This window comes from Lepisosteus oculatus, chromosome 4, assembly GCF_040954835.1.
Source record: "Lepisosteus oculatus isolate fLepOcu1 chromosome 4, fLepOcu1.hap2, whole genome shotgun sequence".
NCBI lineage: Eukaryota > Metazoa > Chordata > Actinopteri > Semionotiformes > Lepisosteidae > Lepisosteus > Lepisosteus oculatus.
The window spans coordinates 53518925-53545210 of NC_090699.1; the positions used below are offsets into that span (position 1 = coordinate 53518925).

A 26286-nucleotide genomic window follows, 5' to 3' on the forward strand; every position below is an offset into this window, starting at 1 on the left:
GTACAGTATACAGTAAGTGTTCAGGATGTCAAAAAAAAAACCCCAAAGTATGCAGTCTGGGATGCAGTGTTGAAGGCCCCTTGCAGAAGAGAGAAAGGGACAGTATTGCTGTACCTATTGGCCCAAAACAAATTACAGTGGTTTAGCCCTGCACCAATTCTGAATGGCCTCCTCTTGTAACCACTCTTAAGTTGTAGCATACTATTATAGCCACTAAAGCAAGGGTCAGCAATCTTTCAGTATGGGCATGCCGAAAGGTAGCTCATACAATTGCTTTTCTTATGGATTTGTGTGCCATTGATACTTTAATGTTAATAAAAGCCCTACTTTTGATTTTGATTAAGAATAACAATATCTAAATTGATAAATTAATATGCATATATTACGGTGTGATCCTTGCTTTCCTTTGCTGAGTTCCTCAATCTGTAGGATCTAATTACAAGTAGAGCTTTTAATACTTATTTCTTAATACTAATCAGCTGGAAAAGCATAGCATTCTTTCATTCACTGTTAAATAAAACAAGTTTTAGCTTTACTTTGAGAAACCAATACCATTTTTATGGCATAGCGAATAATTTTAATACATGCAGTTTGACTTTTCATGCATACAGTATGATCTACATACAAAGAATAAACAGGAAATGTTTTCAAGATAAAAATTGAGACCATACTGAAGCTGTGCAAAGATTTATTAATGTACATAAGGCATAAGGAGCCTTCTGTTTTGTTGTTATTACTGAAAGACGCACATTGTTTGTGTCTTTAAGCTTTACTCTGTAGTTTTTAATGAAAGTTCAGGATGGATGACCGCAGCCAAGTTTTCCTTCACCTCAGCTACTCAAACTTGTAATTTGATGTTGTCATTTCTTGAAAAAACAAACAAATACCATAGTAAGCCTCTTTCCCTAGATCATAAAGACTCTGTATAAGAAAACCTGCGCTACTGAATTACTTCCTACCTCTTCTTCGCTGCTGCTGTTGCATCATGTTTAAAAACATTCTCCACCATTTTGCTAGGGATCTGTTGCTTCAATAAGATCCTCCACGGATCCAAGCAGGATTCCTCAGCTCCAGCGAAGATTCTCAGGTTCAGTTGACCACCCTTCTGCTAAGGCAGCCAGCCCTATTTTGCAACTTAACCTCACTTGGATGCTGAAACTCCTTATCATTTCCTCTACATACTATACAGTGTGCAGATTTACAAGGTACACAAGCTTGCTCAATGTACAGTACATCAGCTCCTAACTTTTGCTTCAAATCTCAGGTCGGTCAGCTTCCCCCAAATGTCTGTTCTCTGTGTTGTTATCATTGACCACACAGTATGTTTGGCATGGACCAAAGAAAATGTTTAGGATATATAAAGGCACCTCTTTAGGATATATAAAAATACATTCTAATTAATAGTCCTTCTATAGGTTTTGTGCGTCCTGCAGGAAAATACAGTAAAAGGGAAATCCAAATTTCTCTCTCTCTCTCTCTTCTCACAAACTGCCAAAGTATATTCTTAACAGCTCTTTGAAAATGGTGATCACATTTGCATTTTTCTTTCATTGAAATCCTTAGTTCAGAACTAGTGGTTTGGTGCCCTGCTTGTTTCTTTTGGGGTTTCTGACTTCCTCGTCCTACAGCCAGATGGCTGCCCCCCAGCCAAACTGGTTCAGCAAAAACCTCCTATGAATAAGTAGGATATTATATTCCTGAACACATTTTTTTTCCTGGATGGTGTTATTAATTCGGAAATGCATATTTTGTTTAATACACAGCCACTGTGTCATAAGGAACAGTGAAACAAACGTGAAGTCTTCAATGTGGTTAACCTTCCATGCTAAACAATGCCATGAACTCAAATGACAGCAGCATGCAGTCTGTGCTATTTCACATTCCACATTCCACCTACCTCTGAACCTTTGGACTTGGAAATCAAGAGTTCACCTCTGTTTCATGCAACACAAGCTAACTCTGCAGCTCTGTTTAGTTGCTCATGAACTAAGACTTGAATAATAATAATGAGTAGTATTCCTTACACTTATAATGCACTTTTCTGGACACTCCATTCAAAGGCTTGCACCTGTTATTTGCCGAGATAGGATCTGGCTCCTCTACAACCCTTAATTGAATGAAGCAGTAAGAAAATGGATGGATGGAGTACATAAATATGTGATCTAATTTTGGTGGTTCCTAAATAAGGCACAGATGGTTGTAGTATATAGGTGCTTTTCTCCTAGTGAGGATTAACTACATCATGTTTCTGAGCAAGTGAGATAAATACACCAAAGTACCATCTGATATACTGTACAAAGGAATGTTAATTCCATGCCCCCTGAACACCCAGAATAAATAATACAGCCCATGAATTCATTGAAAAACCTGTAATTGTTTACAAGTAAAAGTAAAACAAGATTGAAAAGAAAGGTGGGTTTTCAGAAGTAAATCCTTGTCATACAAAAAGATGAATTAACACTGTTGGTATTGGAAACCAACACCAAAGGCTCCGTTCTGAAGTCGTTTAAAAAAACTTCTTATAAGGTCTACTAATTTTACACCACTGTTGATGCCTTCAGCAAAAGTCTGCCTACTTTCTTCCTTTAATGAAATTCTAAACTTCTTCATCTTATTGTTCTAAGTGTAGCAACAACTAAAACATTGTCGCTGCCTGGTGTGCAAAACATTTTCATATTATCATTGTCAGTGACTGGCAGCTTGTGTCTGTTTTTAATATAATCTTATTTATACAACCCTTTTTCCATTAGATTCTCATGTGAAGACATTGGGGGATGAACATCTCCTCTACAGACGTGTGAAAATGTTCAGGCCTGTCACAGGTCCCGCACAATGACAACATTTGGCTTCAGTTCAAAACAACACCACCACCAAAAAGCTGAAGTTTCCAAACTCAATAGGCATCACATCAGACATTTGACTAATGATGATCGCTGTCATCATAATCATAGTAATTCCAAAGTAGATAGACATCTTTCGCTGCAATCTACTATTCAGTATCTGAATTCAGTTATTGAATCTGCAGATTTAGTATCCCAACAAAAAACAATACATAGTCACGTATTGGTCCACTGCATAATAAAAGAATATGTCAGATATGCTGTATAATACGTGGTATAACTAAACCCAGAGACAAGATGACCTGTTAATTTCTCACACTGCATACAATGAGAATACGGAGATGGTAAGTAATCCCAGGCTATACGATCTTCACATCAAGGCGAGGGTTTACTGTACATGCAGTGGTTGGCTAATTATAAAGAACAACACGAAATACACCTAGGGCCACAAAAATTACTGAACTACTTCCAAAATTTCAGGCAGAGCTGCATCAAATGCTGTTGGTTGAGGGCTGCTATATTTTCATAGACATCTACCGCTAGTATAATAAATGCAATGATTTGTAGCTGTAGTTACTGTTCTGTGTGGACTGACCCACTATTAGGAACATTCTCTAATATTTTAGACAGATGGTCTATCTGAACTTGATATTTATTTCTCTCATACACAACCCCTGAGAGGGTAGAATACTACACTGCAATTTTTCTTTCATTCAGACTTCATGATACTGTAAATAATTTAAATGTTGGAAAAACATTAATGGCTTGATATCTCTGTGTGCAAAAGCTATCATATTTGAAAAGAATGGCAGAACAACAATTATTTCCCAATGTATCAAGTCAATGAATGAAGTAATAATACTCAGATTATGACAAGAAGATGTCTCTTTCACTTTGCCCAGTCGACACTCTACCCTGTGTCATTCATCACCTTTTTCAAAACCATTGTTTCTTTCTGTCACCATCAGTTCCATGTCATTCTGAAAGCAATCATCTTGAACAGCAAATTATAAAACGGGGGACATTTTCTCATCTCACAAGTGAAATTGATGAGAGCTTTAAGAAGAAGGAAAACAGAAAAATCAATTCTAACTATTTTGTAAGGAATGAAAACATTTACCAGCATATTTCTGATACATCTTTCTCCCAAGAATCAACATTGCAATCCCTTTAATGGTTGAATCGATCAGAAATAAAACCTGTTTATGGCCAGAATCTAAGGAGGCTTTAAATAAGTGTGGGGCATTTTGAATTGATTTTTTAAAAACCATTCCTTTAAAATGGTAGTAGTATTTACTGGATTACTCGCTGATTCTTTATTGCTTCTGTGTTTTCGGAATTGTGTACCAATCAAACACAATTGGGGAAAAAAACACTTTGCTGAAAAACAATGATTTAGGTGACATTTGCAGAGTTAAATGCTGAACAAGACAATGAAAATCTAAAGAAAATTATGTAATCTTCATCATAAATAGGGCAGCACGATTTTATTTAATTTTTCAGGAGAAAGTGAAACACTACCGGAAACACTAATGTAACATTCCAGCTTTTGATGACTCTAAAGTCTGCAGAACTCAGAATTGCTCCTTAAGAAATAAAAATCACTGAATGTTTTTTGGGGGTGTAAAATGTTCATTTTAATAGGCCTTTTTTTCATATACTGTAAGTACACCTTAAATTCCACTTTAAAAAAATTATAAATGGATGCCTGAAGTGAAAGAGGTGCAGACAAAAAGAACTCGCAATTGTTTGTTTGTTTGTTTGGAGTGGGAAGAGACTCTTTATTACAGTCAAGAAAATGAAGACCATGTGAGACAGAGTACACTTTCCATCAACAATTCAACAACACAAAAAATACTCTGGCCAAAACCAAAGTGTTAAGTTCCTACAATATACTGTATATGCTGTGACCCAATTTCAGCAGTACAAATGTGGCATGACATATCCAAAAACACTGAAAATGAAGTAGTTCAATAAACGCACTCTAATCTCCAGCAACATGCCAAATTTAACAAGTCTTAATAGGAAAATGCCTTTGTAGCACCACTGAATTTCCTGTTTAGAGATCACAAAATAGAAAATGCCAGCAGCACAGCTCCACAAATCACCAGGCCTGGTGTGTTATCTAGGTTTTGGTCCCTATCAGAATCACAAAACTTGAAGACTATTGGGGGAGTTGATACAGCTTTGAAAAATCTGAAAGTCTACAGTTTGAAGTTTAGAAAGCATCGTCAGGGAAAATAATGCTAACTTAATCAAAGGATTTTTGAATGGAAACTCCACCAGTGTACAACGTCTTGATAAAATGTCAATATCAGTTTTTATAGCAGGACTGACTGGAGATGAGTAAAAACTAATAATCAAGCCTTATTTAGGAAGTCAAGTTTACAGTACCTTTATTCTAGATTGTGTGTACACAATGGATTACATGAGAGTGCTTTTAAATTTGCTGTTCCTGGTTCTAATTATTTAAACCCTTCACCAGTGGTTTTGTCAGCTACACATATTTTCAGGGAACATTCAGTCTTGCTGACAGAAGAGCAGAGGATTTGCTGTAGATACAGTAACTTCCAGAAATATGAGATTCAAAATGTCAAGTTAGGAAATTCTGAACACACTACAAGCATTGTACTGGAAAAATATAAGCACCACTATTTCCAAAAATTATGATATTGTAGATAAATAATACACCTTAACAACTAAGAGCCCTTATTTCAGGTTGTGTATTTTTTTTAACCTACTGTATAGAAAAAAATGTGCGAAAGTTACTTTTGGACTACATATAAATCTCTGAAAAAAAGAAACTACTATAAGAATAAAGTGACCATAAACATTTAAAGACCAATCACGGGTTTGAAAATGTCTGTTTCCAGATTACGTTTCTCACATCTCCACATGTATTTAAATGAAAGACTGCAGGAGCATTAAGAAAAATGTCAGAAACTCAATTTTCCAGAACACATTTATCTCCTTTTATATTGCACAAAATAAAAAATTAAATGCCACAGATTCCATATTTTCTAACAATGTGAGGCTGCCATAAATTGATTTAATACATGTGGTAGGAGTCAAGCGCAGCTACATATTCCCTCTGCATTCTGAAACTACTTCTTTAAGTAAGATTACATTTGTCATCTGACTGTACTTCTTGCTTCAACCAAAGAGGGGGAGGCCTCAATGTTTTGGATTCTAACCTTATATCTCCAGCAGACAACACTTACTAAAACGAAGACAAAGTTGTGGGTTTTTTTTTTATTTGAATGGAGAAACAGACAAAAATGCAAATATAATGAAGAAATCCCACTCTGCCCCTTAACTGACAAATGAAGCTATTCTAATACATCAGTCAAATTGAATTCTTATGTCGCTCATTGCAGGTTGTTATCTGTTAGCCCTGTCAGCCATATGGGATCAAAAAGGAGAGGCTGGATTTTATCTGAGGTCAAAACAAGCTCATGAACGCTAATCTGAAATTGTACCCATGGCTAACTGCATCCTTCTTTTCCTTTGGACTTGCATCCTAGGGGCACCACTACAATTTCTTACATTGTTTTTAGTGAAAGACATAATGACAATATGTGGTTAATTCTTTTTTTTTTACATTCTCAAACTACTTCTGACAAAAACCGCCTGCCTTTTTAGTAACTGTCTACTCCTCCCCTTCCACAATGGCCCCACGCTCCTCTGCGATAACATCCTGGTTCTTGTTGGCCCTCAATTCAGCTTGGGTGACCCCCACATTTTCCGCTCCCTCAATCGATTCTAGGTCGAGCTCCTCGAAGGAGGAGCCACTTCCAACCGATTCGTTAGAGCCCTTGTCACTTCTGTCACTCCTGTTGTCCCCATCGTCTTGGTCCCTGGGAGGCAGAGAGGGCGCAACTGACGTTGCCAGGGAAGTCTCACGGCTCTCAGACATGGCCAATTGGCTCACGGAACCAGTTTCGCTGTTTGAGTCCTCACCTTAAAAAAAAAAAAAAAAAAAAAGAAGAAAATTAATATGCGATTTATATGAAAGGAATGATGCACATTCCAGTCCTTGAATTAGAGAAATCAGGGATAAATGAAAAGCTACCTGTTTGATTACTAATTTGGTAGTTTGGTTAGATCCCAATGAGTGCAAAGACAAGATATGTATGAAGTGTTTGGCTTGACTCACCTAGTGAAAGGAATGTCAGCCTATCAGAGAGGCTGTTGTGAGCAGTGAGCCAGGGGGTTTGCTACAGGTGCGTAGATGAGGAGGCAGGGGGGATGCAAGACAGACAGAAAAGGGAGGACCTGGGTACACGATTTATGTACGTACTGTAGGCGAACTGAAGTGTGTGAGATTAGTATCTAGCCTTCCTCCCGAACTTCAGTAACAAACACAACAAGTGCATTCCCATCTGTTAAGTGCAGCTTTTGTTAAATGCAAATATAAAGCACAAGGAGGATTTTAAAGGTTGATTTTTTTTTTTATCCCTGTAATTAGAAAAAAAAACTCTGAGTTATTTTTTGCTTAGCTGCTTTAAAGTGACACTCAAGCTCAAAAGAAACATACCTGAAAGCTAAGCAAAGTACAGTACTGTACATGAGAGTGACTGAACATTTAGCAGGCTATAATCTAATTGTGAATCCTTCCTATGGCACAAAGTAAGCTTTTTTTTTAAGACAGGTAAAATCTGTTTTCTGAAAGTGTGCGCTTTAGCTTCCTCTGCTCTTGTGTAATTGAGAGAATAAAGGGGAAAAAAAGAAAGTCAGTCGTTTTAAGATCTATGCGTGTAAAAGTCTGGAAAGACTCCTGGCATGCCAGTTACCACATAATATACAATAGGTGAGATTTGTTTTTCCTTTCACAAATAATGGAGACCATAAACATTTGTCTTGCCTTTTCCAGAAGCATTAAGCATCAGCCATTATAAATGTATTCTCCTGTCAATACAGGCTGTTAAATGTCAGTTTAAACACTGATAGGCAAAATATCAAAATAATACTCATTTATAAAGGCATACAAACCCTTTCACAATACGGTTTGGATAACGCAGAACCTGGCTGCAAAATCAACTTTGCCTGCTATTGTCAGTTAAAATTCCAGGAGGTATCTGTGCTTCTAACACCTGGTCTTCGTGATTCATCAGCATCGTTGGAGTACTTTCTGAACCAGTTGTTGTGCCGAGCTACAGCATATGAAGCCAGGAGTGCTGGCAGACAAACAGCTTTGTAGTGACACTAGAAAGGGGCTTTCCTTCATTGCAGAAGCTGTACTCCACAGAACAGCTTGGAAATTAACTCATTCACTGCCTATGGCAACTAGGATTGCTAAAAAAAATTCTGAGTTTTCTACACTGTGAGAACTAAAACAATAACTGTAATTTAAATATGCAAGATAATACTCATGTACCATTAATTAGAATATCTATTTAGAAATGTGTATCTTTTTGATTCTATGCAACAAGGTTAATGACGGTGTGCAGTGTTTTGACAGGTAGAAGACAGGAGAGGAACAGAGTAGCTCTTTGCAGGTTATAATCTTTTGAAATGTTGGTAGCCTCCTTGCTTTGCCTGGCTGAGACTTCCAAATTCCAAACCAGATAAGCAGTGAGACAGGTAAATTAAGATCTTATCAAGAAGATATGTGAACATCAATGCAAATTCACCCTCACAGGGAGTGGAGACGGATAAATGACTTCCTACAGGCCAATATACTGGCATAGAATAATCTTGTTTTGGTGAACTTTTGACCAATTAAACACATAATCAATTCAATCTAGTACTTGTGAGATGAGGAAACGCTAATAAAATGATTTTATTACTACAGTGGAATAGGTTTTCCAACCACTAGTACACAATATAAAACCATTAAATGGTTCTGAATAACTTTTGTGTTTTAGTTTCACCAAACCTTTGTGATTTTACTGAGGCACTGTCAAACAAACCTATGTTCACAACACCGTAATCTTTAATTTATTTTAATTTAGTGATGATTTTGACGACTAAACAGAATGTATTAAAAGTCAAAGTTAGTACTGAATCACCTTATAAAAATAAACACTGAAATGAAAGTTGCATTTAGCCAGTACCACCAATCCCACTGGAGAACTAACATATTGGGTAAAGATTGAGTTTCAGATGCCTCCTCAGGACAGTGAGTTTTTCATTTGAGGTGGTTCCTGACCCAGGCACATTGGAAATGGTCTATCTGACAAGCCAGGCTCTTTGATTTTGTGTCATTAACCATGTGAAATTGTAAGCTGTGGAGTTTATTAGAGGCTCTTTATTTAGCGCAAGAAACGTTTAATCAATACAGCTCCATCTCAGTCACCCTGTTACTGTCTTGGAGTCTATTAACCCCCACCAGACACGCATTCAATAGTGCATTTTATTTCTTCCTACCAGCCAGCGACACGCATCTTGCATTTACAGTGCTATAAGAGTCACAGGGAAATTCACAATTAAGAGATGTAATTAATCCAAAGCCAGATATGAAAAAGGGCACCAATCACAGCAAGAGATCTAAATCTCCTTCTGTCATGCACAGGATAATGATTCATTTCGTTCCCCTTCTTTATAGATCACAGAAGACCTTCTTACTTAAAGGGCCAAGTGCAATATTTTTCTCCTGTCATTCTTTTTATCGTGGTAATGTATTTGGTTCATCAGACAATTTCCTGAAGCATCATGAAAAGTGCAAAACAGAATAACATAAGAGTCTGACTGACAAACATAGAAATCTTCATATCCCTAATCAAATTACTTGTTTTCATACAGTATCCGGGATATGATATCGCTGACCAAAATATGTTTGCAAAACCAGAAATATTCTCTGTGGGCACTCTGTAGCATTTCTGTTATCAATTTTAGTATGTCTGATTGTATTTCTTTTGGCAAAATTAACTGTCTTCTACTTTTTGGGTAAATTGTCCTTAACAGGATTAGAAAGGCTCAATTTAATTGTTATTGGTAACATCTGATGTGCAGGCTGTATTTCAGCACAATTAACAGTTTCTAGTTGTTATGTTATATTGCTGTCAATCTTTAAAAATGGTTGCATGGTTCATTTACAAAATGCATTTCTTGTATGAAGACGGTTTTCCGATCAATATCATATGTACAGTATCTACTTCATACACTACTTAAAATAATACACAAATTTGAGTTGCCTTGTCACTAAAGAAATTATTTTTACCATATCAATCAACTTTTTTTCTGCTTAGGCCTGGGGAAAAGAAAATGTTTTCTTTTGTGCTGCTCACAAAAATTAACTCAAGCATCTCAAATAAATCAGGCCTCTTCAGCACTAACTATACACGTTCATTTGGTGACTAAAATATTCTCCAAAGATCTGAGACCTTTACAGAATTAATTAAAGCTTGAAGCACAGAACACCCTGGGTTCTCCACAGCCACATTTAAATGTCATTTAGTTCATGAGCATCTTGATTAGAGCACTGCTGCTCATTTTAATTATATGAAGGTATAGAATCTGAGTGATCAATCATGTGCACACACATATCAAATAAATGGGTAAGTTAATATATAAGGTGAAGTTATTCACCAAATACACTTCATTGGAGAAGGAAAACATTTATGAAATCGACATCCACACAATCCGCAGGCTTGTGTTGATGGCCCTGTGATAAATTAATGTTGGTTGGTTTCTGAACTGGACCTGCATGGCCAGTTGGACCTTGCCGTCATCACAGAGACTTTCTGTCATCTGGCTGCAAAGATACACATCCAGCAGATGTTTGTAAAGCCCTGTGATGGACAGAGCAGTCCGACTCTCAGTGCTATCTTGGGACTTGTTCTGGAATAAGCTCTGAGTGGTAGTGAACCTCAAGAGGAGAAGAATGATTTCACATAATGGATAACATAATGGAGCTGCTGCCTCTGAGCTGTTTTTTATGGTTTGAGCTTGGGGAATGCTGCTTGGTTACAATTGTTAGAGAGAAAATATGTACAGGCATTCACACGAGGTTGCAAGAGTAAATTACACTGCTGCTGATTTAGATTAAGAGAAATGACTCGGGAGAATTTGTTTAACCATGGAGTCATGGTGAGACGAGTCTAAGGGCTATCAGGTGGACCAGGAAAGAGATAGGATAGTCGACAGTGCAGTGCTCAACTGCCAACTGACTAACTTCCCGTAAGATAGAAAGGAAAAGCAGTGTGTGCTTCTCATTGGTTATTAGGGAGAATCACAGCTTCATCTCCCTTAGGGTTAAGAGATAGGATGGGATAAGCATCATTTGCACACCCATCATAAAGTTTATACAAAAAGGGAATCCAGTCAGGAAATTAACTTTTTCAGACCAAGTAAGGGCTGGACTGCAAGTTATTAAGGGTTGGTCCATCCTTAGCTTCTCATTTCCCCACAGTTTCATTACCATTAAACAGAAAGTAGGTCTAATGCTACACTAGCAGTTTAAAGAAGATCCGGCACAGATGGATCAATTAGAAAAGACGGAATCATCAATGAAACGTTAAGCTCTAAATGACAAATAATTATGCAAACTCTATCCAGTACCAATTAGTTCAATTATTGTACTAGAGTTACTTAGTATGTCTATTTGGATTAGACACAATTCAAAAATCAGTTAAAGTAGGTTAACAAAGATATACAGGGACTGAGCACTCTAAGCAGCTAAGAAGTACACTAGATAAACGTACTTTGCTAGTCTACACACACAGGCTTGTAGGAATGCATATGGTGACCATGGTGAAAGATTACACTAAGCTCCTTACATCTATTTGTGGGTAATATATTATTGTGAGCATACTTTCATGATAATTTATCACAGGCTATGAACTGACCAGGCTAATTCTGGGTGATATCTGCTTAGGGACACACCAGCCAAGCACCTAGGTCAGTCAAGCCCTAACTGTGCGTGCTTCCTTGCTCATTTATATTGAACTGTTTCAAGGCAGCAGCATCTCTACAGGAAACACAGAGCATGTGTCATTAATAAGCAGTGCAGAAACCCATGCCACATTGAGGGAAAGAAACATTTATTCAACAACACGCCTGCAACCTCCCAAAGTATATCGATGGTGGAAATCCATGGTTTTCATTCATGCACTTGGGGAGTTTATCAATGTCCCGGTCAGGCTGTTAAATTAAAGAGCATCCCCCAATTTTCCTGTCAGAGCTTTTCAAAGCAGTGTACATTTTCCAGGTTATCCAGCTATGTATGAAGAGTACAATTCCCAAATCAATGAGCTGTAACTCACTGCTATTTTTAATGATGTTGCTTCTGTAAACACTGACACCAAAAAATGACTTGGAGGTCAGTTCTTGCAAGTGAAAAACAGATTGAAGGCCATCTCCTGCAGAGAAAACCCCTTTTTTAAAACCTGGAAGAGATGGAATAAGATTATAATAAAAAATTAAAGAAATGATAGCTCTAGAAATGAGCAGATATCAAAGAATACACGGATAGAAATAAAAAAAAACATTACTCTACACAGATTGTTTGTCTAGGGCTAAAGTACCAAATGCAATATGAATAATATCTTACATGCTGTGAAATTCAAATTTTGACAGTGCAATATTAATATTAAATATTAGTAATTAAATGGTACACATTGCATCAAATAATCATTAATAATTCAGGAGTCCACTGTTGAGATTACTGAAATAGCAGTAAGTCTTCTTTGTAAAAAGATGGATTTGTTTAACTGATCACAGGAGCTCCGGTGGTTTGAGATTGAAGGAAATTAAAGAAAAAATGTTTCTAATTAAAAGTTTTCCAACTACAGTACATGGAGTCAGTGAAATTGTGCAAAAACACATTTTAAAAGGTGAAGTCATGCCGTATCTGTCAAAACATTTGCTTCCTTGATTATTTCATTAGTACTACTGGGGATGTGTGGGTTTGCATTTCCATAATATGAAAAAAGCTCTCCCTGATTTTATTACTGTGTCAGTAATGTTTAAAAAAATAAATTGATGTTGTATTTGATTTATTTAATGATGTATGTTCATTTCTGTTTTGACTTACACCGTACAGTGTTTTTAACTAAAGGAAAAAGCTGACAGGTTTAATAATCTGGAATGAATTGTAAATCAACATCAGACAATATATTTAAGAGAATATTATTATCTTGAGTTTACATTCATATTACATAAAAAAGTATTTTTCCATGGGATGTAATATCAAGATGGAGATAATTTTATTGGTCTTGTTTTTGTTGAACTCGCGTTTGGGATAGTGAAAATGGATTTGTATGTATTTCTTCACATTCAGCTGTGAGAGAGGATGATATTAATGCACAAGTGCTATTCTTGCTGACAGTTGTGAACCTTTGTGTAGTCTTTCCTCCTTCATATTTATTTATTAAATGTCATATTTTTATTGCTTTGGAAAAAAACAAGTCTAAGGAGTGCGGAGTATCGATGGCAGTGTGGTCACCTTTAATTAGCACAGTCTGCAGTAAGAGGATTTGGGAAAGCGCCTAGAATCTCCACATCTTATTAAATACTGCTGGGCAGCTTCAAGGCACACAGTCTCCCAGGGGGAAGAGATCTGTGGAAATGCTATAAAGTACACTGGTATTGAAAAAGCTTGTGTGGAAAGTACAGTATGAAGTCAGTTCCTCTGTTACAGGTGAAAGATGGTTTTGAAAAATTAAGCCATGTAGAATAATACATACAGTACATACAGTTTATGTACACTTTCACAAGGGTCAAACTGTGCAGCACATTCAAGATGTGTATCTCTTTAGAAAGTCCATAGATCTACTATTCCTTCCGAAAAGCCTCCTATGCCTGGCTTAAACCTTGGCAAGAGCTACAGTATGATTCTCCCTCGTGAATGAGTGAAAATTCACCCTAGCAGATGTTTTCAACACCTTTGCACTTACTGTACACTCAACTAGCAAATTTGACTAGTTTTTGTCAAAAATGGCTGTGCTGCGTCTTTAATTATTTAACTGGGCCTGATCAAGGTCATTTGTGAAATTAATATCCTTGGGGAAATACAGCTCTGCATGCCATGAAACAGCAGAGAAATCTCCCCACCCCAACAAGCTACAGTCTGTCTTAACACCACAAAAGAATCTGTCTGAAGCAAAACATAGTGTCCTAGTGACCTGACTCCTACATGTTGCCCCAAACTGAATTTCAATCATTTGAAAACTGCTGACTGCCACTCTGGGTCATGTGGAAAATGGGTTAAAGGTCTAATTTTTGAGAAGTGACCCAATTAGTCTCTTTTTACCTGGAGTGGACCCCTGCACAGGTCAGGATACCCTGATCGATCACAAGAGTATCTCGGAAGCACAGCACAGCAAGTACCACGGGTCAAATTGTATCTGCTGGGTGTTTTGAGTGATATCGTATCATATCACTACCACAGCAGTAAGACGGAAATTAAAAACACATTTAAAAGATTTGTAACGAACACAGTTAAAAGAAGTAATATTGTAATAAACAACAAAAGAGGGAGGTGTTTACTTGTGGTGATAAAAATGAAAAGTACAGTATGTGAGAATCACAAGGTGAGCTGCTATCTTACTGTATAAAACTGCAAGACCATAATAAACGTGTAACATGTTTACAGCATTCCTGAATAAGACTCCAACAAATAAATAAAAAACATTGTATGAAAGAAATCGATTGAAATTCAACCTTGCACATACTAATGTACAGTAGGAAAAACTGTTTCTGCAACACGTTTTTTTCTTACCAATTATACACATTATGGATGCAGAAACTGCACTTATTTATTATAATGAGAGACCTACTGTATGTGTGATCTCCCCTTACTACCAAATGAGCCAGGTTTACCAGAAAGACCAAAAGATTGAAAGCAACTATGAGGCATTAGTTTAGTTATTAGTATTTCACTTGGTCAATTAGATTAAATCTTAAACTAAAATAAAATTGGGGTTTCTTTACATTCTTTTAACACATTTTTTTCAAAGAATGAAAGAGGAAAAAAAAGTCAAGATACAACTAAGATTATATTTCATTTTAATTAGAAGAATCCTCAGTTTCATTGCACTTTAGAATTGCTGGCACATTACTCCTATTGAAATTTTAATCATTAAAAACATTTTTAAAATAAAAGCTTGTGAAAGAGAACAGCCCCAGCTGATCTTCCACAAAAATACCCCAAAATAATGACACAGATCCGACATCTTTATATGTATTCTTCAGTTGAAGCTGTTTTGGTTCCTTCAGAACACTTGCCTGCATTAGTTGCTAAATTAGTCCCAGTGGGATTATTAAATGAGAATCAAGGTCTTATTCTTAAAATGTAAAAAAAACAGAGCAATAAACTTCTAATATAAAACTGAGATAACCAATAGCTAATAATGTACCCAGGCTATTTCAGGTCAAGACTGAATAATGAATGATGACTGAATAATACAATGGTGAAATGCAGATTTTAACTCGGAAGATATCCAAATACTTTATAAAATATCATATCAAATCACCAAACTACCACTTCAAAAACTACGAGCCTCAGAGCAATCATGTTGGTCTGATTTTGACAGCATCCATACAACAGCATGGCTGGAGCCTGTGACCACCTGGGAAACACAACTTAACTGAAACCCCCCTCCACATTACCTCTTAATTATTCTTTTTAATTTATGGGTTTTGCACAAAGTAACTCATTATACTATGATCGATATCATTATCCTTAGAAACAGTATCCTTTCATACTTAAGGAATTTAGTACTCCAGACATTTTTTTGTACCCATAGCCTGCTTCAATATTTTCAACGCAGCATGATTAAATGTCGCTAAACTCACCTACTGTATGGTCACGAACTTTGGGTAGTGAGTGAAAGAATGAGATTGTGAGTACAAGTGATGGGAATGAGGTTTCTATGTAGGGATGCTGGGATTACTCTCTGTGGCAGGATGAGGAGCCCGGCAGTCCAGGAGGACCTTGGAGTCAAGCCGCTGCTCCTCCAGATCGAGACAAGCCTGTTGAGGTGGTTTGAGCAGCGAGTGAGGATACTTCCCACTGGAGGTGTACTGTACCACTGGGAAGTGACCCAAGGCAGACTGAGGACACTCCCTCGACTGGCCTGGGAATGTCTGAAGAGCTGGAGACTGGTGGCTGGAGACTGGTGCTGGGGAAAGGGAAGTCTACTCTACTCAGCCTGTTACAGTACCTCCTCACCAGGAGTCAGAAAATGAGATGAGCATAATGAAAAGTTCTAGAGCATGAATACAAGACAGGTTGATGGTAAGGAAGACACAGTCAGCTCATTAGTGTTCATAATTCTAGACGTTAAGTAAGCCTATCATGACAGTGGGAAAACAATATGTTTATGAAAGCTAAAAAGTAAAAAGTGTCTTCCAAGGTTCACCACAGGACTGACTTTTAACTGACAGGACTGACTCTCCTCTGTTGTATTCACTGCACTTGCAATGTCTTTTGTTGACCTCAATTACATTTTTCTCTTAAAAACACTTATTGAGCCTCAAACGTTAAGTTCATGTGACAACGCCTATCAAAATTTTCCATGTACCCTTGGCTTCTCATCTGATATTCCAATGAGGACAAAAGATGAAGGCATCTAGATCTTGATGAATCTTTGCTCTTTAGGGATGAGGAAATGAATGAAGCTCCAAAAACATGAATAGAAGATTAGACAATCATCATCTGGGAGATGGCCTGAGATCACCTCGGAATAGTACTGCTGAAGTGCTGTCTGCTCACAAGTGATTGATCATCTCAAGCAAACAGAAACAAGGATTAATGATTCCAAAACCTTAATATGCTGCTAGACCTGAGACAGTTTAGACAGGGTTAAAGAATAAGTGCTGTGCTATCCATCTACCCATCTCTTTATAAACTGTTCATTGCACATACAATATGATGTACTGTAATTCCATTCAAGCTACACAAAGGGCTCAGTGTAACATTTTTGACCAGTAGTACTGGCATGCATATCAACGGTAAATCTTAAGTTAACGCTTAGGAAAACATAACAATAAAATACCTGCTGGTTTGCATATTCAATTTCTCCCACCCCAAAGGCATAACATTACACAAGACTGAATAGTTTAAAAACTGACAAAATAGACGATATGATTTCATTACGGTTTAAAGCTCAGAAACCCAACAGTTAAGATGATTTTCATTATGTTATTCAAGCTACTTGCATCATTACTATACAGGTGTGTAGGATAGAGTGGGAAGGTTCGTTTTTTCATGAAAGGCTTTCCAGCCTCTATAAAAATGCAATGACTCAATTTGGCAACCAATCTCCTTTAAGCTATTTTCAAGAGGATGCACATGAGATAAGGATTCATGTATTAGGCTGCGACATACTGTTGCAGTCACAATCATGCTAAAAAATAATGCTGTTTTCCATCATATCTCTATCAGCTCTAACCAAGACTTTCCAGGCATGTAGTACACTAAAATAGTGACAATATGTCCATCCAATACCAACCCTAATAACTATTCAAATGCCAGCACTAGAAGGTTCTTTCAGCTCAGATAATTCCTTTTTAGTAATATATGACAAATTGGAAAGGAATTTCAGAGTTCAATAAATCCAGCCTCTTCCTATTTCAGAGGTAAGGTAAAACAGGACTACAGCTAATAGTGTTTTTAGAGGAAAGCAAAGAAATGTGCTGTCATTGCTTGTGTTGTTTCTATGTATAGTATTCCAAGCTAGTATGCCATAGTGTCTGTCCAAACTGTTTTTTTGTTCTTGTCAAAGCAAGATGGAGGACTGTTCTGAAATTCAGCCCCTAAAATCTGCGTCTTCTTCTTGATACATAACATGAAGATGAACAGATTCAAAAAGACTATTTATTAGAGAAAAAATAGACTAGTGAGATGAAAAATGGATCTTGATGTGCCTACATAATACATATTTTCATTAAATATTGTGATCTATTAGCAAGATTACCTAATTTGCTTTCCTAAATCTCCAGACTGCCAGTATATGTTACAAACATCTCTTTCAATGAAAAGGCAGCATTACTCATTATTCTTTTCATGAGTATGATCTGTTGTGTGATAAATTCACTTCAGAAAAAAGCATAAACAGCATAAACAGAAAGAAAAAAAAACATCACAAAGTATTTTTTTTACAAGAAACCGGTATTACTTTTAATCTGTACATTATTTTCCCTATCTTCTAAACTTTTCTGAAACAGAAAAAAAACTGTCACTATCAAATCATGGCTGTAAGAATTGTTCCACCTCTGCTCTAGTTGACAACTGTGCCAGTCTCTGTTATCTCTGCCTTCTGAACTACACAAAGCTAACAGCATTGCTCTTAAACTATCTTGATCCTAGAGTGAAAAACCCTGGGGGCTCAGAATCACTGAAGAGTCGGTCTGCAATGCTGCAGAAATTCTCTGGGATTATGGGAAAAATATGATGCTAATTAAAAGTCCATCTCTAAAAGCTTCCAGAGTCCTTTGGTCAACATCAACTTGCCAGTCTCTTAGTTAAAAAAAAAAACACTAATCATGAATTTTTATAGCAAAATATTGTAGTAAACCAATCAATAACAAAAATACTCATGTCAGTTAATTATCAGTTACTGAAGTGCACAAAGCTTAATCTGTTTTACTATATTTCTTATCAGAATATTAGTATAGATTTTCATGTACAAAGAAACATTTACCAGATCTAGGGTTTGACTAGTAAAGTGTTTGTAAAAGAGATGCTGAGTACTGAGTAGAACCTTCATGTGAAGAATAAAAAGCATGCATACAGTACTATATGTTTAGAGAGCAGAGATCCTGCTGTTCCCTTGATGTCAGAGAGACATGTTTTCTAAATATTAAAGAGATATCTAATTAACTCACTTGCTATTCGCTTATAGCAAGTAACTTATAAATCACTTCCTTTATGTTATCAGAAAATGTGCATTGCAGGCACATACTGTATAAGACACAACACAAAACATAAAACATTTAACACAACATGAAACTGTTAACAACTAAAAAACATACATGCATTAGACGAGGAAAACAATTTAGCAGCTTACGTACTATAATCTTTACAATCATGAAAAAACAAACTGGGTCATCATTGTGTGAGACAGATGACAGAGTTTAAACTCCATCTATGTTTTACAGAATCATATGAAAACCTTTATCCATGAGTCTTTGATGATGATGAGCTAGTGCTGAATTCTAAATATTTTAATGGGACTGCTAGCACATTTCAGTGCTGTGAGCTGCTTTTTAAATTCTTGCTTATATAACAAGAACAAAAGCATTGATCTGACTCTAAGCAGCTTCACTGACCTGTACTCTATAAACAGAAACTCTAGGGCACGCACAACATTTTACTCTACAGTATATCTTAATTAAGCTTGCAGTTTTTGAGTAGGAATGGATGAATTTACTTACATACATTCTAATGCTCAAACCCATTTGGCTGGTGAACAATGGCCTCACTATGAAGACTGGGTCCTATACAGTGGCTGGAAAGACACACTGGAAGCACACATATTGATATTCACTACTGGTCCTGAAAAGCCTCAGCAATGCATTTGTAGAGGGATTTCAGGGACTAAAAAGTTGTATTTAAGACCAAATAAGTTAATAATTGACTCTAGCTAGTAAGAACAAACCAAAAGACCTTGTAGCTCCAGTATGAAGAGTGAAGATCACTGAGTTACATGAAGTGATACACAACAGGAACATCATCCTTCAGCCAGGAACATCCTGTAAGAACAGCTGATCTTTTTTTTATGTGGAAGTTTAATTGTGTCCTCTATTTTGTGTTTCAGAGTCATTGGGAAAATACAAACCGGAGGGCACAAGTGAGAATTAAAATGAAAGTGCTTTTAAAACCAAGGACAGGATGCACTGAAAAAGGTTGTAGGAGTCTGGAACAAGCTACTGTACATACCCTGCCATGATATTTAAGCTTCTTCCATGGAGAGGTTGGATAAGATCCTTGCATCACCTAGCTACTCATTCTGTACTGTTCTGCATATAGACAGTACAGTAAGTACAGTACAGTATGCATTAGGTGAGCTGGAGGTGGTCTTTGTGTTTAAGTTTACTGTCCAAATTTAATTACAATCTTGTCTTCCCACAAGAGATGATTACCAGAACAGGTGTTTATCACAGTCTGTGATGACTGTAGTGTATGAAGAGACCGTTACAATACTATCTACTGTATATAATGTAATGCTAGTCTGCATTCTCCAGAGAAATGTGTGCACTTAGCTAACCTGAGGAGACAAAAATGCTGTGGCCACTCAATTGCAGATATCAGCACTGGGACACCACTTCATAATTCAAGAAACTGTCTTAATGGTGGTGTAAAGGGTGCCCCCAGTGATTTTAACTCACTGGAAAAGAGTGGAAATGAAAGGTACTCAGAGCCTAATTAAAGAATAACACTCACAAAGTTGTTGTTTTCTGTAGGTCCTCATTCTGCTGTTTGGATTAATAAATCTATAATATGAAGAAAAAAGGAAGCCAACATTCATATTCGAAATGTTCATGGTTTTCTAATATTTATTAAAGCCTTACACATCATGAATCTCATTTATTCAAAACCAGACTAAAAACATCAAAGCACAAAACTCACAATGCACTGCATGAAATCTTTAACAAGCATTTTTTAATGAGTAAATATGTCCTTTAAGGAGAAAGACGTGATTATTTTACTACTTTCTAGCACAACACAACTTAAATGAGATAAGTTGGAATGGGAAATAAATTGGAAGGGCATTCAATTACTGAACATGGCGTTTTTTTTAAGGTCATAGTCTAGGGATCACGGCTCAATAGAAACTTAGTCAGTCCATAGATCAGTCAGTCCATGTATTTGGGCTGTATACTGCATATGAAACTCAATGGAAAATCTCCAGAATAGGCAATAGATTAGGCAAGACTGAAGATTATAGCAAGGCACACTCAAGCAGATGGCAGGATTGAATTTGAATCCTGAAGTACAGATGTTTAAATACGAGGCAAGAAGTGTGGCTCCTTGATAAATACTATGACAGGTGCTTTTGCCCATTCGGATTAAAAAGCTCTGTGATAGGGCTGCACCTGATCATTTGTTGTTTAGGTTGTTTTTCATTTGTGCATTTTGTTGTTTTTTTTCTGCGACTCGGGGCACGCAGAATGCAAGCTCCCACAGACAGCTGGTGAGCTAGCATTCACACCTTAAAGGCCTACCAAGGACTACATATAGTAACAGTGACTACTCCCTTTTATTATTAGTATTAAAGGCCTTGAACTGCATTGTTGCATTCTGGAGCACAATTCTTAATGATATCCAGACCTTAAAGACAGCACTTTCATGTCTGCCTGTGGGCAGTATTTTAACACCCTGTCCCCACTGCAGCACAAAACAACACTCCCCCTTCACCTTGCAAAGAGAGAAAATGTTTTCTTACTGGCAGAGAGTTTATAAAAGTGAAGACACCAAGGACAGCACGCCCCTTGCCACTTTCTATAATACCATAAATATGTTCGACACATAGAGAGTTAAAGCACTTCTTTTGTCAACAGTGTGGCTTTAACAAGCACTTCTGCTTGACTAAGTTTGACACTTTGTTAGAAAGCTCATAACACATTGAGGAGAAATAGCAATATCCCTCAACATAAGTCACAGAGATGAGAGTCACCATTAAAAAAAGAATAAAATAAAAAAGTCAACTGAACGGATACTTAATTGTCAATCTGAATTGATGTTCTAAACTTCTTCTTCTTATTATTGTTGTTATTGTTGTTCTTATTCTTAGCATTATTATTTCATATTTTGTTTATCTGCCAATTGCGTTTCTTGAAGGGGTGTCACTTCAAATCATTGTCCACATGCAGAATGTCCCCTCGCAGATAAATTCATCACAATTACCAAACCACTGCTAAGGAGGGAAATTAAAAATAATATTATTAAGAGATCAAAACAATGAGACGCTAAAAACCCAAATGGGTAATTTGTAAATTGTGTAATTTTAGGGCCCGTAAAGAAAGTATCAGTAACATTTTACATCAATATAAAATCTATTATTAAATTCTATAGCTAGTACCCCGTTTGGTAAAGGCAGTTTGGTAAATGTTTGGTCCAGTGATTGCATTTATGCATGGTTCCAGTTTTGAAGTATAATATAAATAAAAAGTAAGATGGTAAACAAAAATTGTCTTGTTCTTAAAGGGAAAGAGAAAGGTACTGAAACACTTAGAAGCTAAAAGCATTTAATAATTTGAATTACATGATGTATTTTCAAGAATATGAGCCTATGGCAATACACCATGTAAGCACTCTTGCAGTTTGATTTGCACAGATTTGATTTTTAAAAACTTCCCATTAGTTGCAGTACTTTAGCTCTAATTGTCTGAACTCTAATTATCTAAGTAATTCACTTCACCCCATAAGCATTCAATTAGTGGGTGCTACTTATTTCTATGAAAATAATGACTATCATACAGTACCTCTGCAGAGGCATCCTTTACCAGGATATACAGTATTACCAATGCAGAAAATTGTCATCTACATGCTCAGGTAAGGTAAGAGTTAAAAAGGCTGCCTATTGCTGCTGTGAGACTCCAGGGCAGGCTGAGAGCTATGGACTAAGCCTCAATGTGGATTGTTCTCTGAGTTTTACTATCTGGGTTGGACAGCAATCTGTAGACTTGAAACATTCCAGCCCCTAGACTTGGTGACCAGCAGGCCAGCAAGTGTCTTATTGAATAACATCAAATGGAAGGCAAGAACCACACAAACACTCACAAAAAACCCAAGAATTCCCTGAAAGTAATATCCTACAATAACATTGTGGAAGGAGAGAATTTGAAACCCATGCCTTCTGGCTCGATCTTAAGAGTTCATACCTACAGTAAGTTGACCAACCTAAGGCCACAAAATGCGCACTATGGTGAGCTGCATTGAAGTCTTAAGCCCCACAAATAGAATTTATGGCAGATGTGACAAGTTTATAACTAAAGCAATTTTGACTTGAACTAAACATCACATGGTCCTGTCCAGACATAAATGAGGTCTTGAGGCTGCACAGCACTGTGACTTTTTAATTCACATAATTCATAACATTCTGACACCAGACCATGCCATAAAACTACAAAAGCTCTGTTTACTGAAGCATAAGTCAAGCTGCAACCTGAGGCCTTTAACAAGTAGTCGTGCAATTCCATACAGTGAAAAAAAATATTTGGTATTTGACCAATCTTGAAGGTTTGAATATAAATGGAAAATACTATATTGTAAACCTTTATATATGACAGCAATTCTCAATCCAGGTCTTTGTCACCCCGGTTCTTGTTTCAGCTCTGGATTTTCATCAAACACTGAGTTTTTTTTATCTATGATCATTCTAATCAAATGAAAGGATGAATGAGATATACAGTACAGTACTGCATTTGCAAAAGTCATATTTTGCAAGTGCCTTGCGAAAGTATACATTTTTCCAATCATATCCCAGCTTGATGAATGACAAAAAATGTACACAGTTTTTTTTTTAATTGGTTATTTTTCCATCAACAGTTATTCAGGTCAACCCAAATATTTATTTAAGGATGAAAAAGCTACGTGTTAGCTAACACTGCAAAGAATAATCTAAAAAAATAAATATTTCCAAATTCTGTATACATCACCTGTTGTGGAAAATCATTGGAAAGGGGTGAATACTTTTGCAAAGCACTGTACGCAGAAATGGAGGATATCTGCTTTACAATACGTGGTGCTTTTAAAAATTGGACTGGACTGTATAGCAGGTAGATCGATTAACAATGACATTAATAACCCACGACTGCTGCTGTGAGATGAATCCGATCCTGAATCCATCAATGGTTTAGACATTTTGAAAGAATTACACATGAGGCATCATGTACAGTACTAAACTATCATCCATTCATTTTCCAGCCACTTTATTTGGTACGGGGTCATGGTGGAGTTCAAGTCCAACCCAGCGAGCAACGGGCTCAAGGCAGGATACATCCTGGAGGGAACAGACACGCACACTCGGACCAATTTTCACCAGAGGCCAATTAACCTACAAGCATGTCCTTTGACTACAGGAGAAAACTGGAACGCTGTGTGAATGTGGGGAGAACATACAGACCAAGAATTCAAGAATTCTCAGTTTATTAATCAGACAGTGAAATACTACAGAAACGTGCCCTGTAACTGCACCTGGCGTAGGTAATAAGTCAGGATTAGTCTGCATAATCTCCCAGAGCGAATTAGTATTAATTTTACTGCAGTACTGGAAGCACTTTACACAGATGAAATCAAAACAAATGTTTCCAAATATTTCAGATGCTCTTAGCATTCTACAGATGTGATGATTATGTCTTTAAAAATAAGGTTGAAGAATTTATACTACAAAGAAACATGACAATACAAATATAATATTTAAACAGGACTTGCTAGTTTCTGTTTTCCAAGACAATGTAGCCAGCAGGACCAAAGAATAAAACATGTATCAGTTGATGTTAAATGGGAGGAAAACTGAGTCAAAATTCAAGTAACAAATCCCAATAAATGTCAGGGATCATAAGGCATCAGTGAGGTAAATATCTTCTGAAGCCTGTGGAGTCTCACTACTGACTGCTGAGATAGGAAATGTGTTCCACAGTGTAACAAGGAATGTCCTTCTAAATGCCCTTACCCACTGGCTTCAGATAGAATAATATCACAGCTGTACTCATAACTCTCCAAATGGGTGACTCTAGCCCAGTCATCTAGTCACACATAATACAGTGTCACAGCTCAGTTTTCAAATGATTTATATTGTGACAAGTTAATATCTTCGCTTACCTAACTCAAGACCTTTTTACTAGAGTCCCGTCAGGGTTTTTTTTTCTGTTTTCTTTTAATGGTAAGGCTATTCATCTTGTTTGACTGCTAGCACTTTGAAGAACATGCTCAAACTGACAGAGCAATTATACAACCTCATCTATCAACAGATCGATGCAATCAATAGAGGGAGCAGCAACTGGAAAAATACATTTCAAAAAGTCTTTGTTCAGCCTCTGTATAGTCTTCAATATGTAATCAACATGCCACACGTCCAGCTCAGCAGTGTGTTATTGGCCTTCTATCTGGCAGGTACAGCTATAACCCTTACACAACCTCTTTTAATGAAGAACAGAAATGCTGCACAATAGATTGAAATGAATCCTGCCCTCAAAGCAACATATAGCAATTCACTATTCACTCCTCATTTCTTATTAATGACTCTAAAGAAAAAAAGTGGTGTTTGTTGTGATCTGTAGCCTGCATAGCACCAACAAGAAAGAACGTACCACATTTGATGAAACCTTATTACCAACAAAACCTTAAGTTTCACAATGTATAAAATCTGGACTAAATAGGGTTCAAAGATGTTAGCTCCTGGGCTGAGACAACATAAGATGAGGTTTTTCTTATCAAAAAAGGTTCCTTTGGCAGAGTTTCTACAAAGAACGCTCCTGAATAAGAAATATTGCATTTTAGAATAAGGACGATCGGACATATCTATCATTATCACTTTGCTTGACTGACTCTTTTATCCAGAGTAACTCAGTAACTCACATTTGTACACCTATACTACATACAACAGGGCATGTTAGTGCAGCAATCTGAGGATACCACTTCCCTCTAATATCCTGTGCAACAGCTGTACACCCAGGATTTCAACACCCAACCTTCCAGCTACAACCCTAACCAATACTACACAAACCAATACTGCCTGAAAAAGAATGCCACATTCACAGGGTATTTATAGAGTCTCCTCCAAAAAGAATCTATCTGTGACTGTTCATCCAATTTCCAGGAAATTATCAGTATACACACATGCAGACATGGGCATGCAAATGACAGTGGAGAAGAAACAGCACTTGAAGAGATACGGAGAGCCACTAAAGTGTGGTTGTTCTCAGGGAATGACTGCAAGAATGTACAGTATAACCACCCTGTATATTATAAAGTTTCCAAATGTTTTTACTTTGTTGCAGTTTGGGGCAATTTTTGTGTTGACACTGAACAAGTCTACCAGACTTCAAGGGTTGAGTTGCACCTGAAAAGCAAAGCGAGGCTCACAAACCGAAGATCTGTAATTACGTGCATAAGCATAATAAATCAAACACTACTGTAAGACATGCAGTACGTTGAAAGGTTTAGAAATTTGGGGGAAGCCAGAGCTGCGGGATTTGCACAGGAGGGCAGCAGTGCATATCATCGTCCATTCGTTATCTGACAAGTTGATTCCTTGGTTGGGCAGGCAGGCAAGGGGAAAGGCAATGAGACAGCTTAGTGCAGTGCTCTCTCACGTGGAGCCAAACCATTGTTTTGCATTTCCATCTTACCTTGAAAGAGATTCACATCCACCTTTTCTACAACAAAAACAAACAGTACACTATCTTAACTCGGAGAAACGTAAAACAACGAACAGCAGGCCTTGGCTTCAAGAAACTGTTGCTGGGGGTGATGTCCACGATTTGGAACCACTGCATAAAACTAACTCCAGAAAACCATAAAACTCTGCAACTTAATCCAAATTGACCAACATTA

At 37.0% G+C, this 26286-nt stretch overlaps 1 protein-coding gene across 2 annotated transcripts in view; it reads right to left on the reverse strand.

Moving 5' to 3' along the window:
* Nucleotides 1–5219: 5219 nt before the first annotated feature.
* The window catches only part of LOC102696702 (testis expressed 264, ER-phagy receptor), a 145510-nt gene continuing 124443 nt past the window's right edge, over nucleotides 5220–26286 (reverse strand). Inside the window, exons 4-5 of one of the 2 annotated variants that reach the window (XM_015347378.2) lie at nucleotides 26082–26108; nucleotides 5220–6800 (exon numbers count right to left, since the gene is read on the reverse strand). In XM_015347378.2, coding sequence (XP_015202864.2) covers nucleotides 6490–6800; nucleotides 26082–26108 — 338 coding nt within the window. In that variant the 3' untranslated portion in view covers nucleotides 5220–6489. The remainder of the gene's footprint in view (nucleotides 6801–26081; nucleotides 26109–26286) is intronic. The other variant, XM_006630701.3, reaches the window with a different exon arrangement.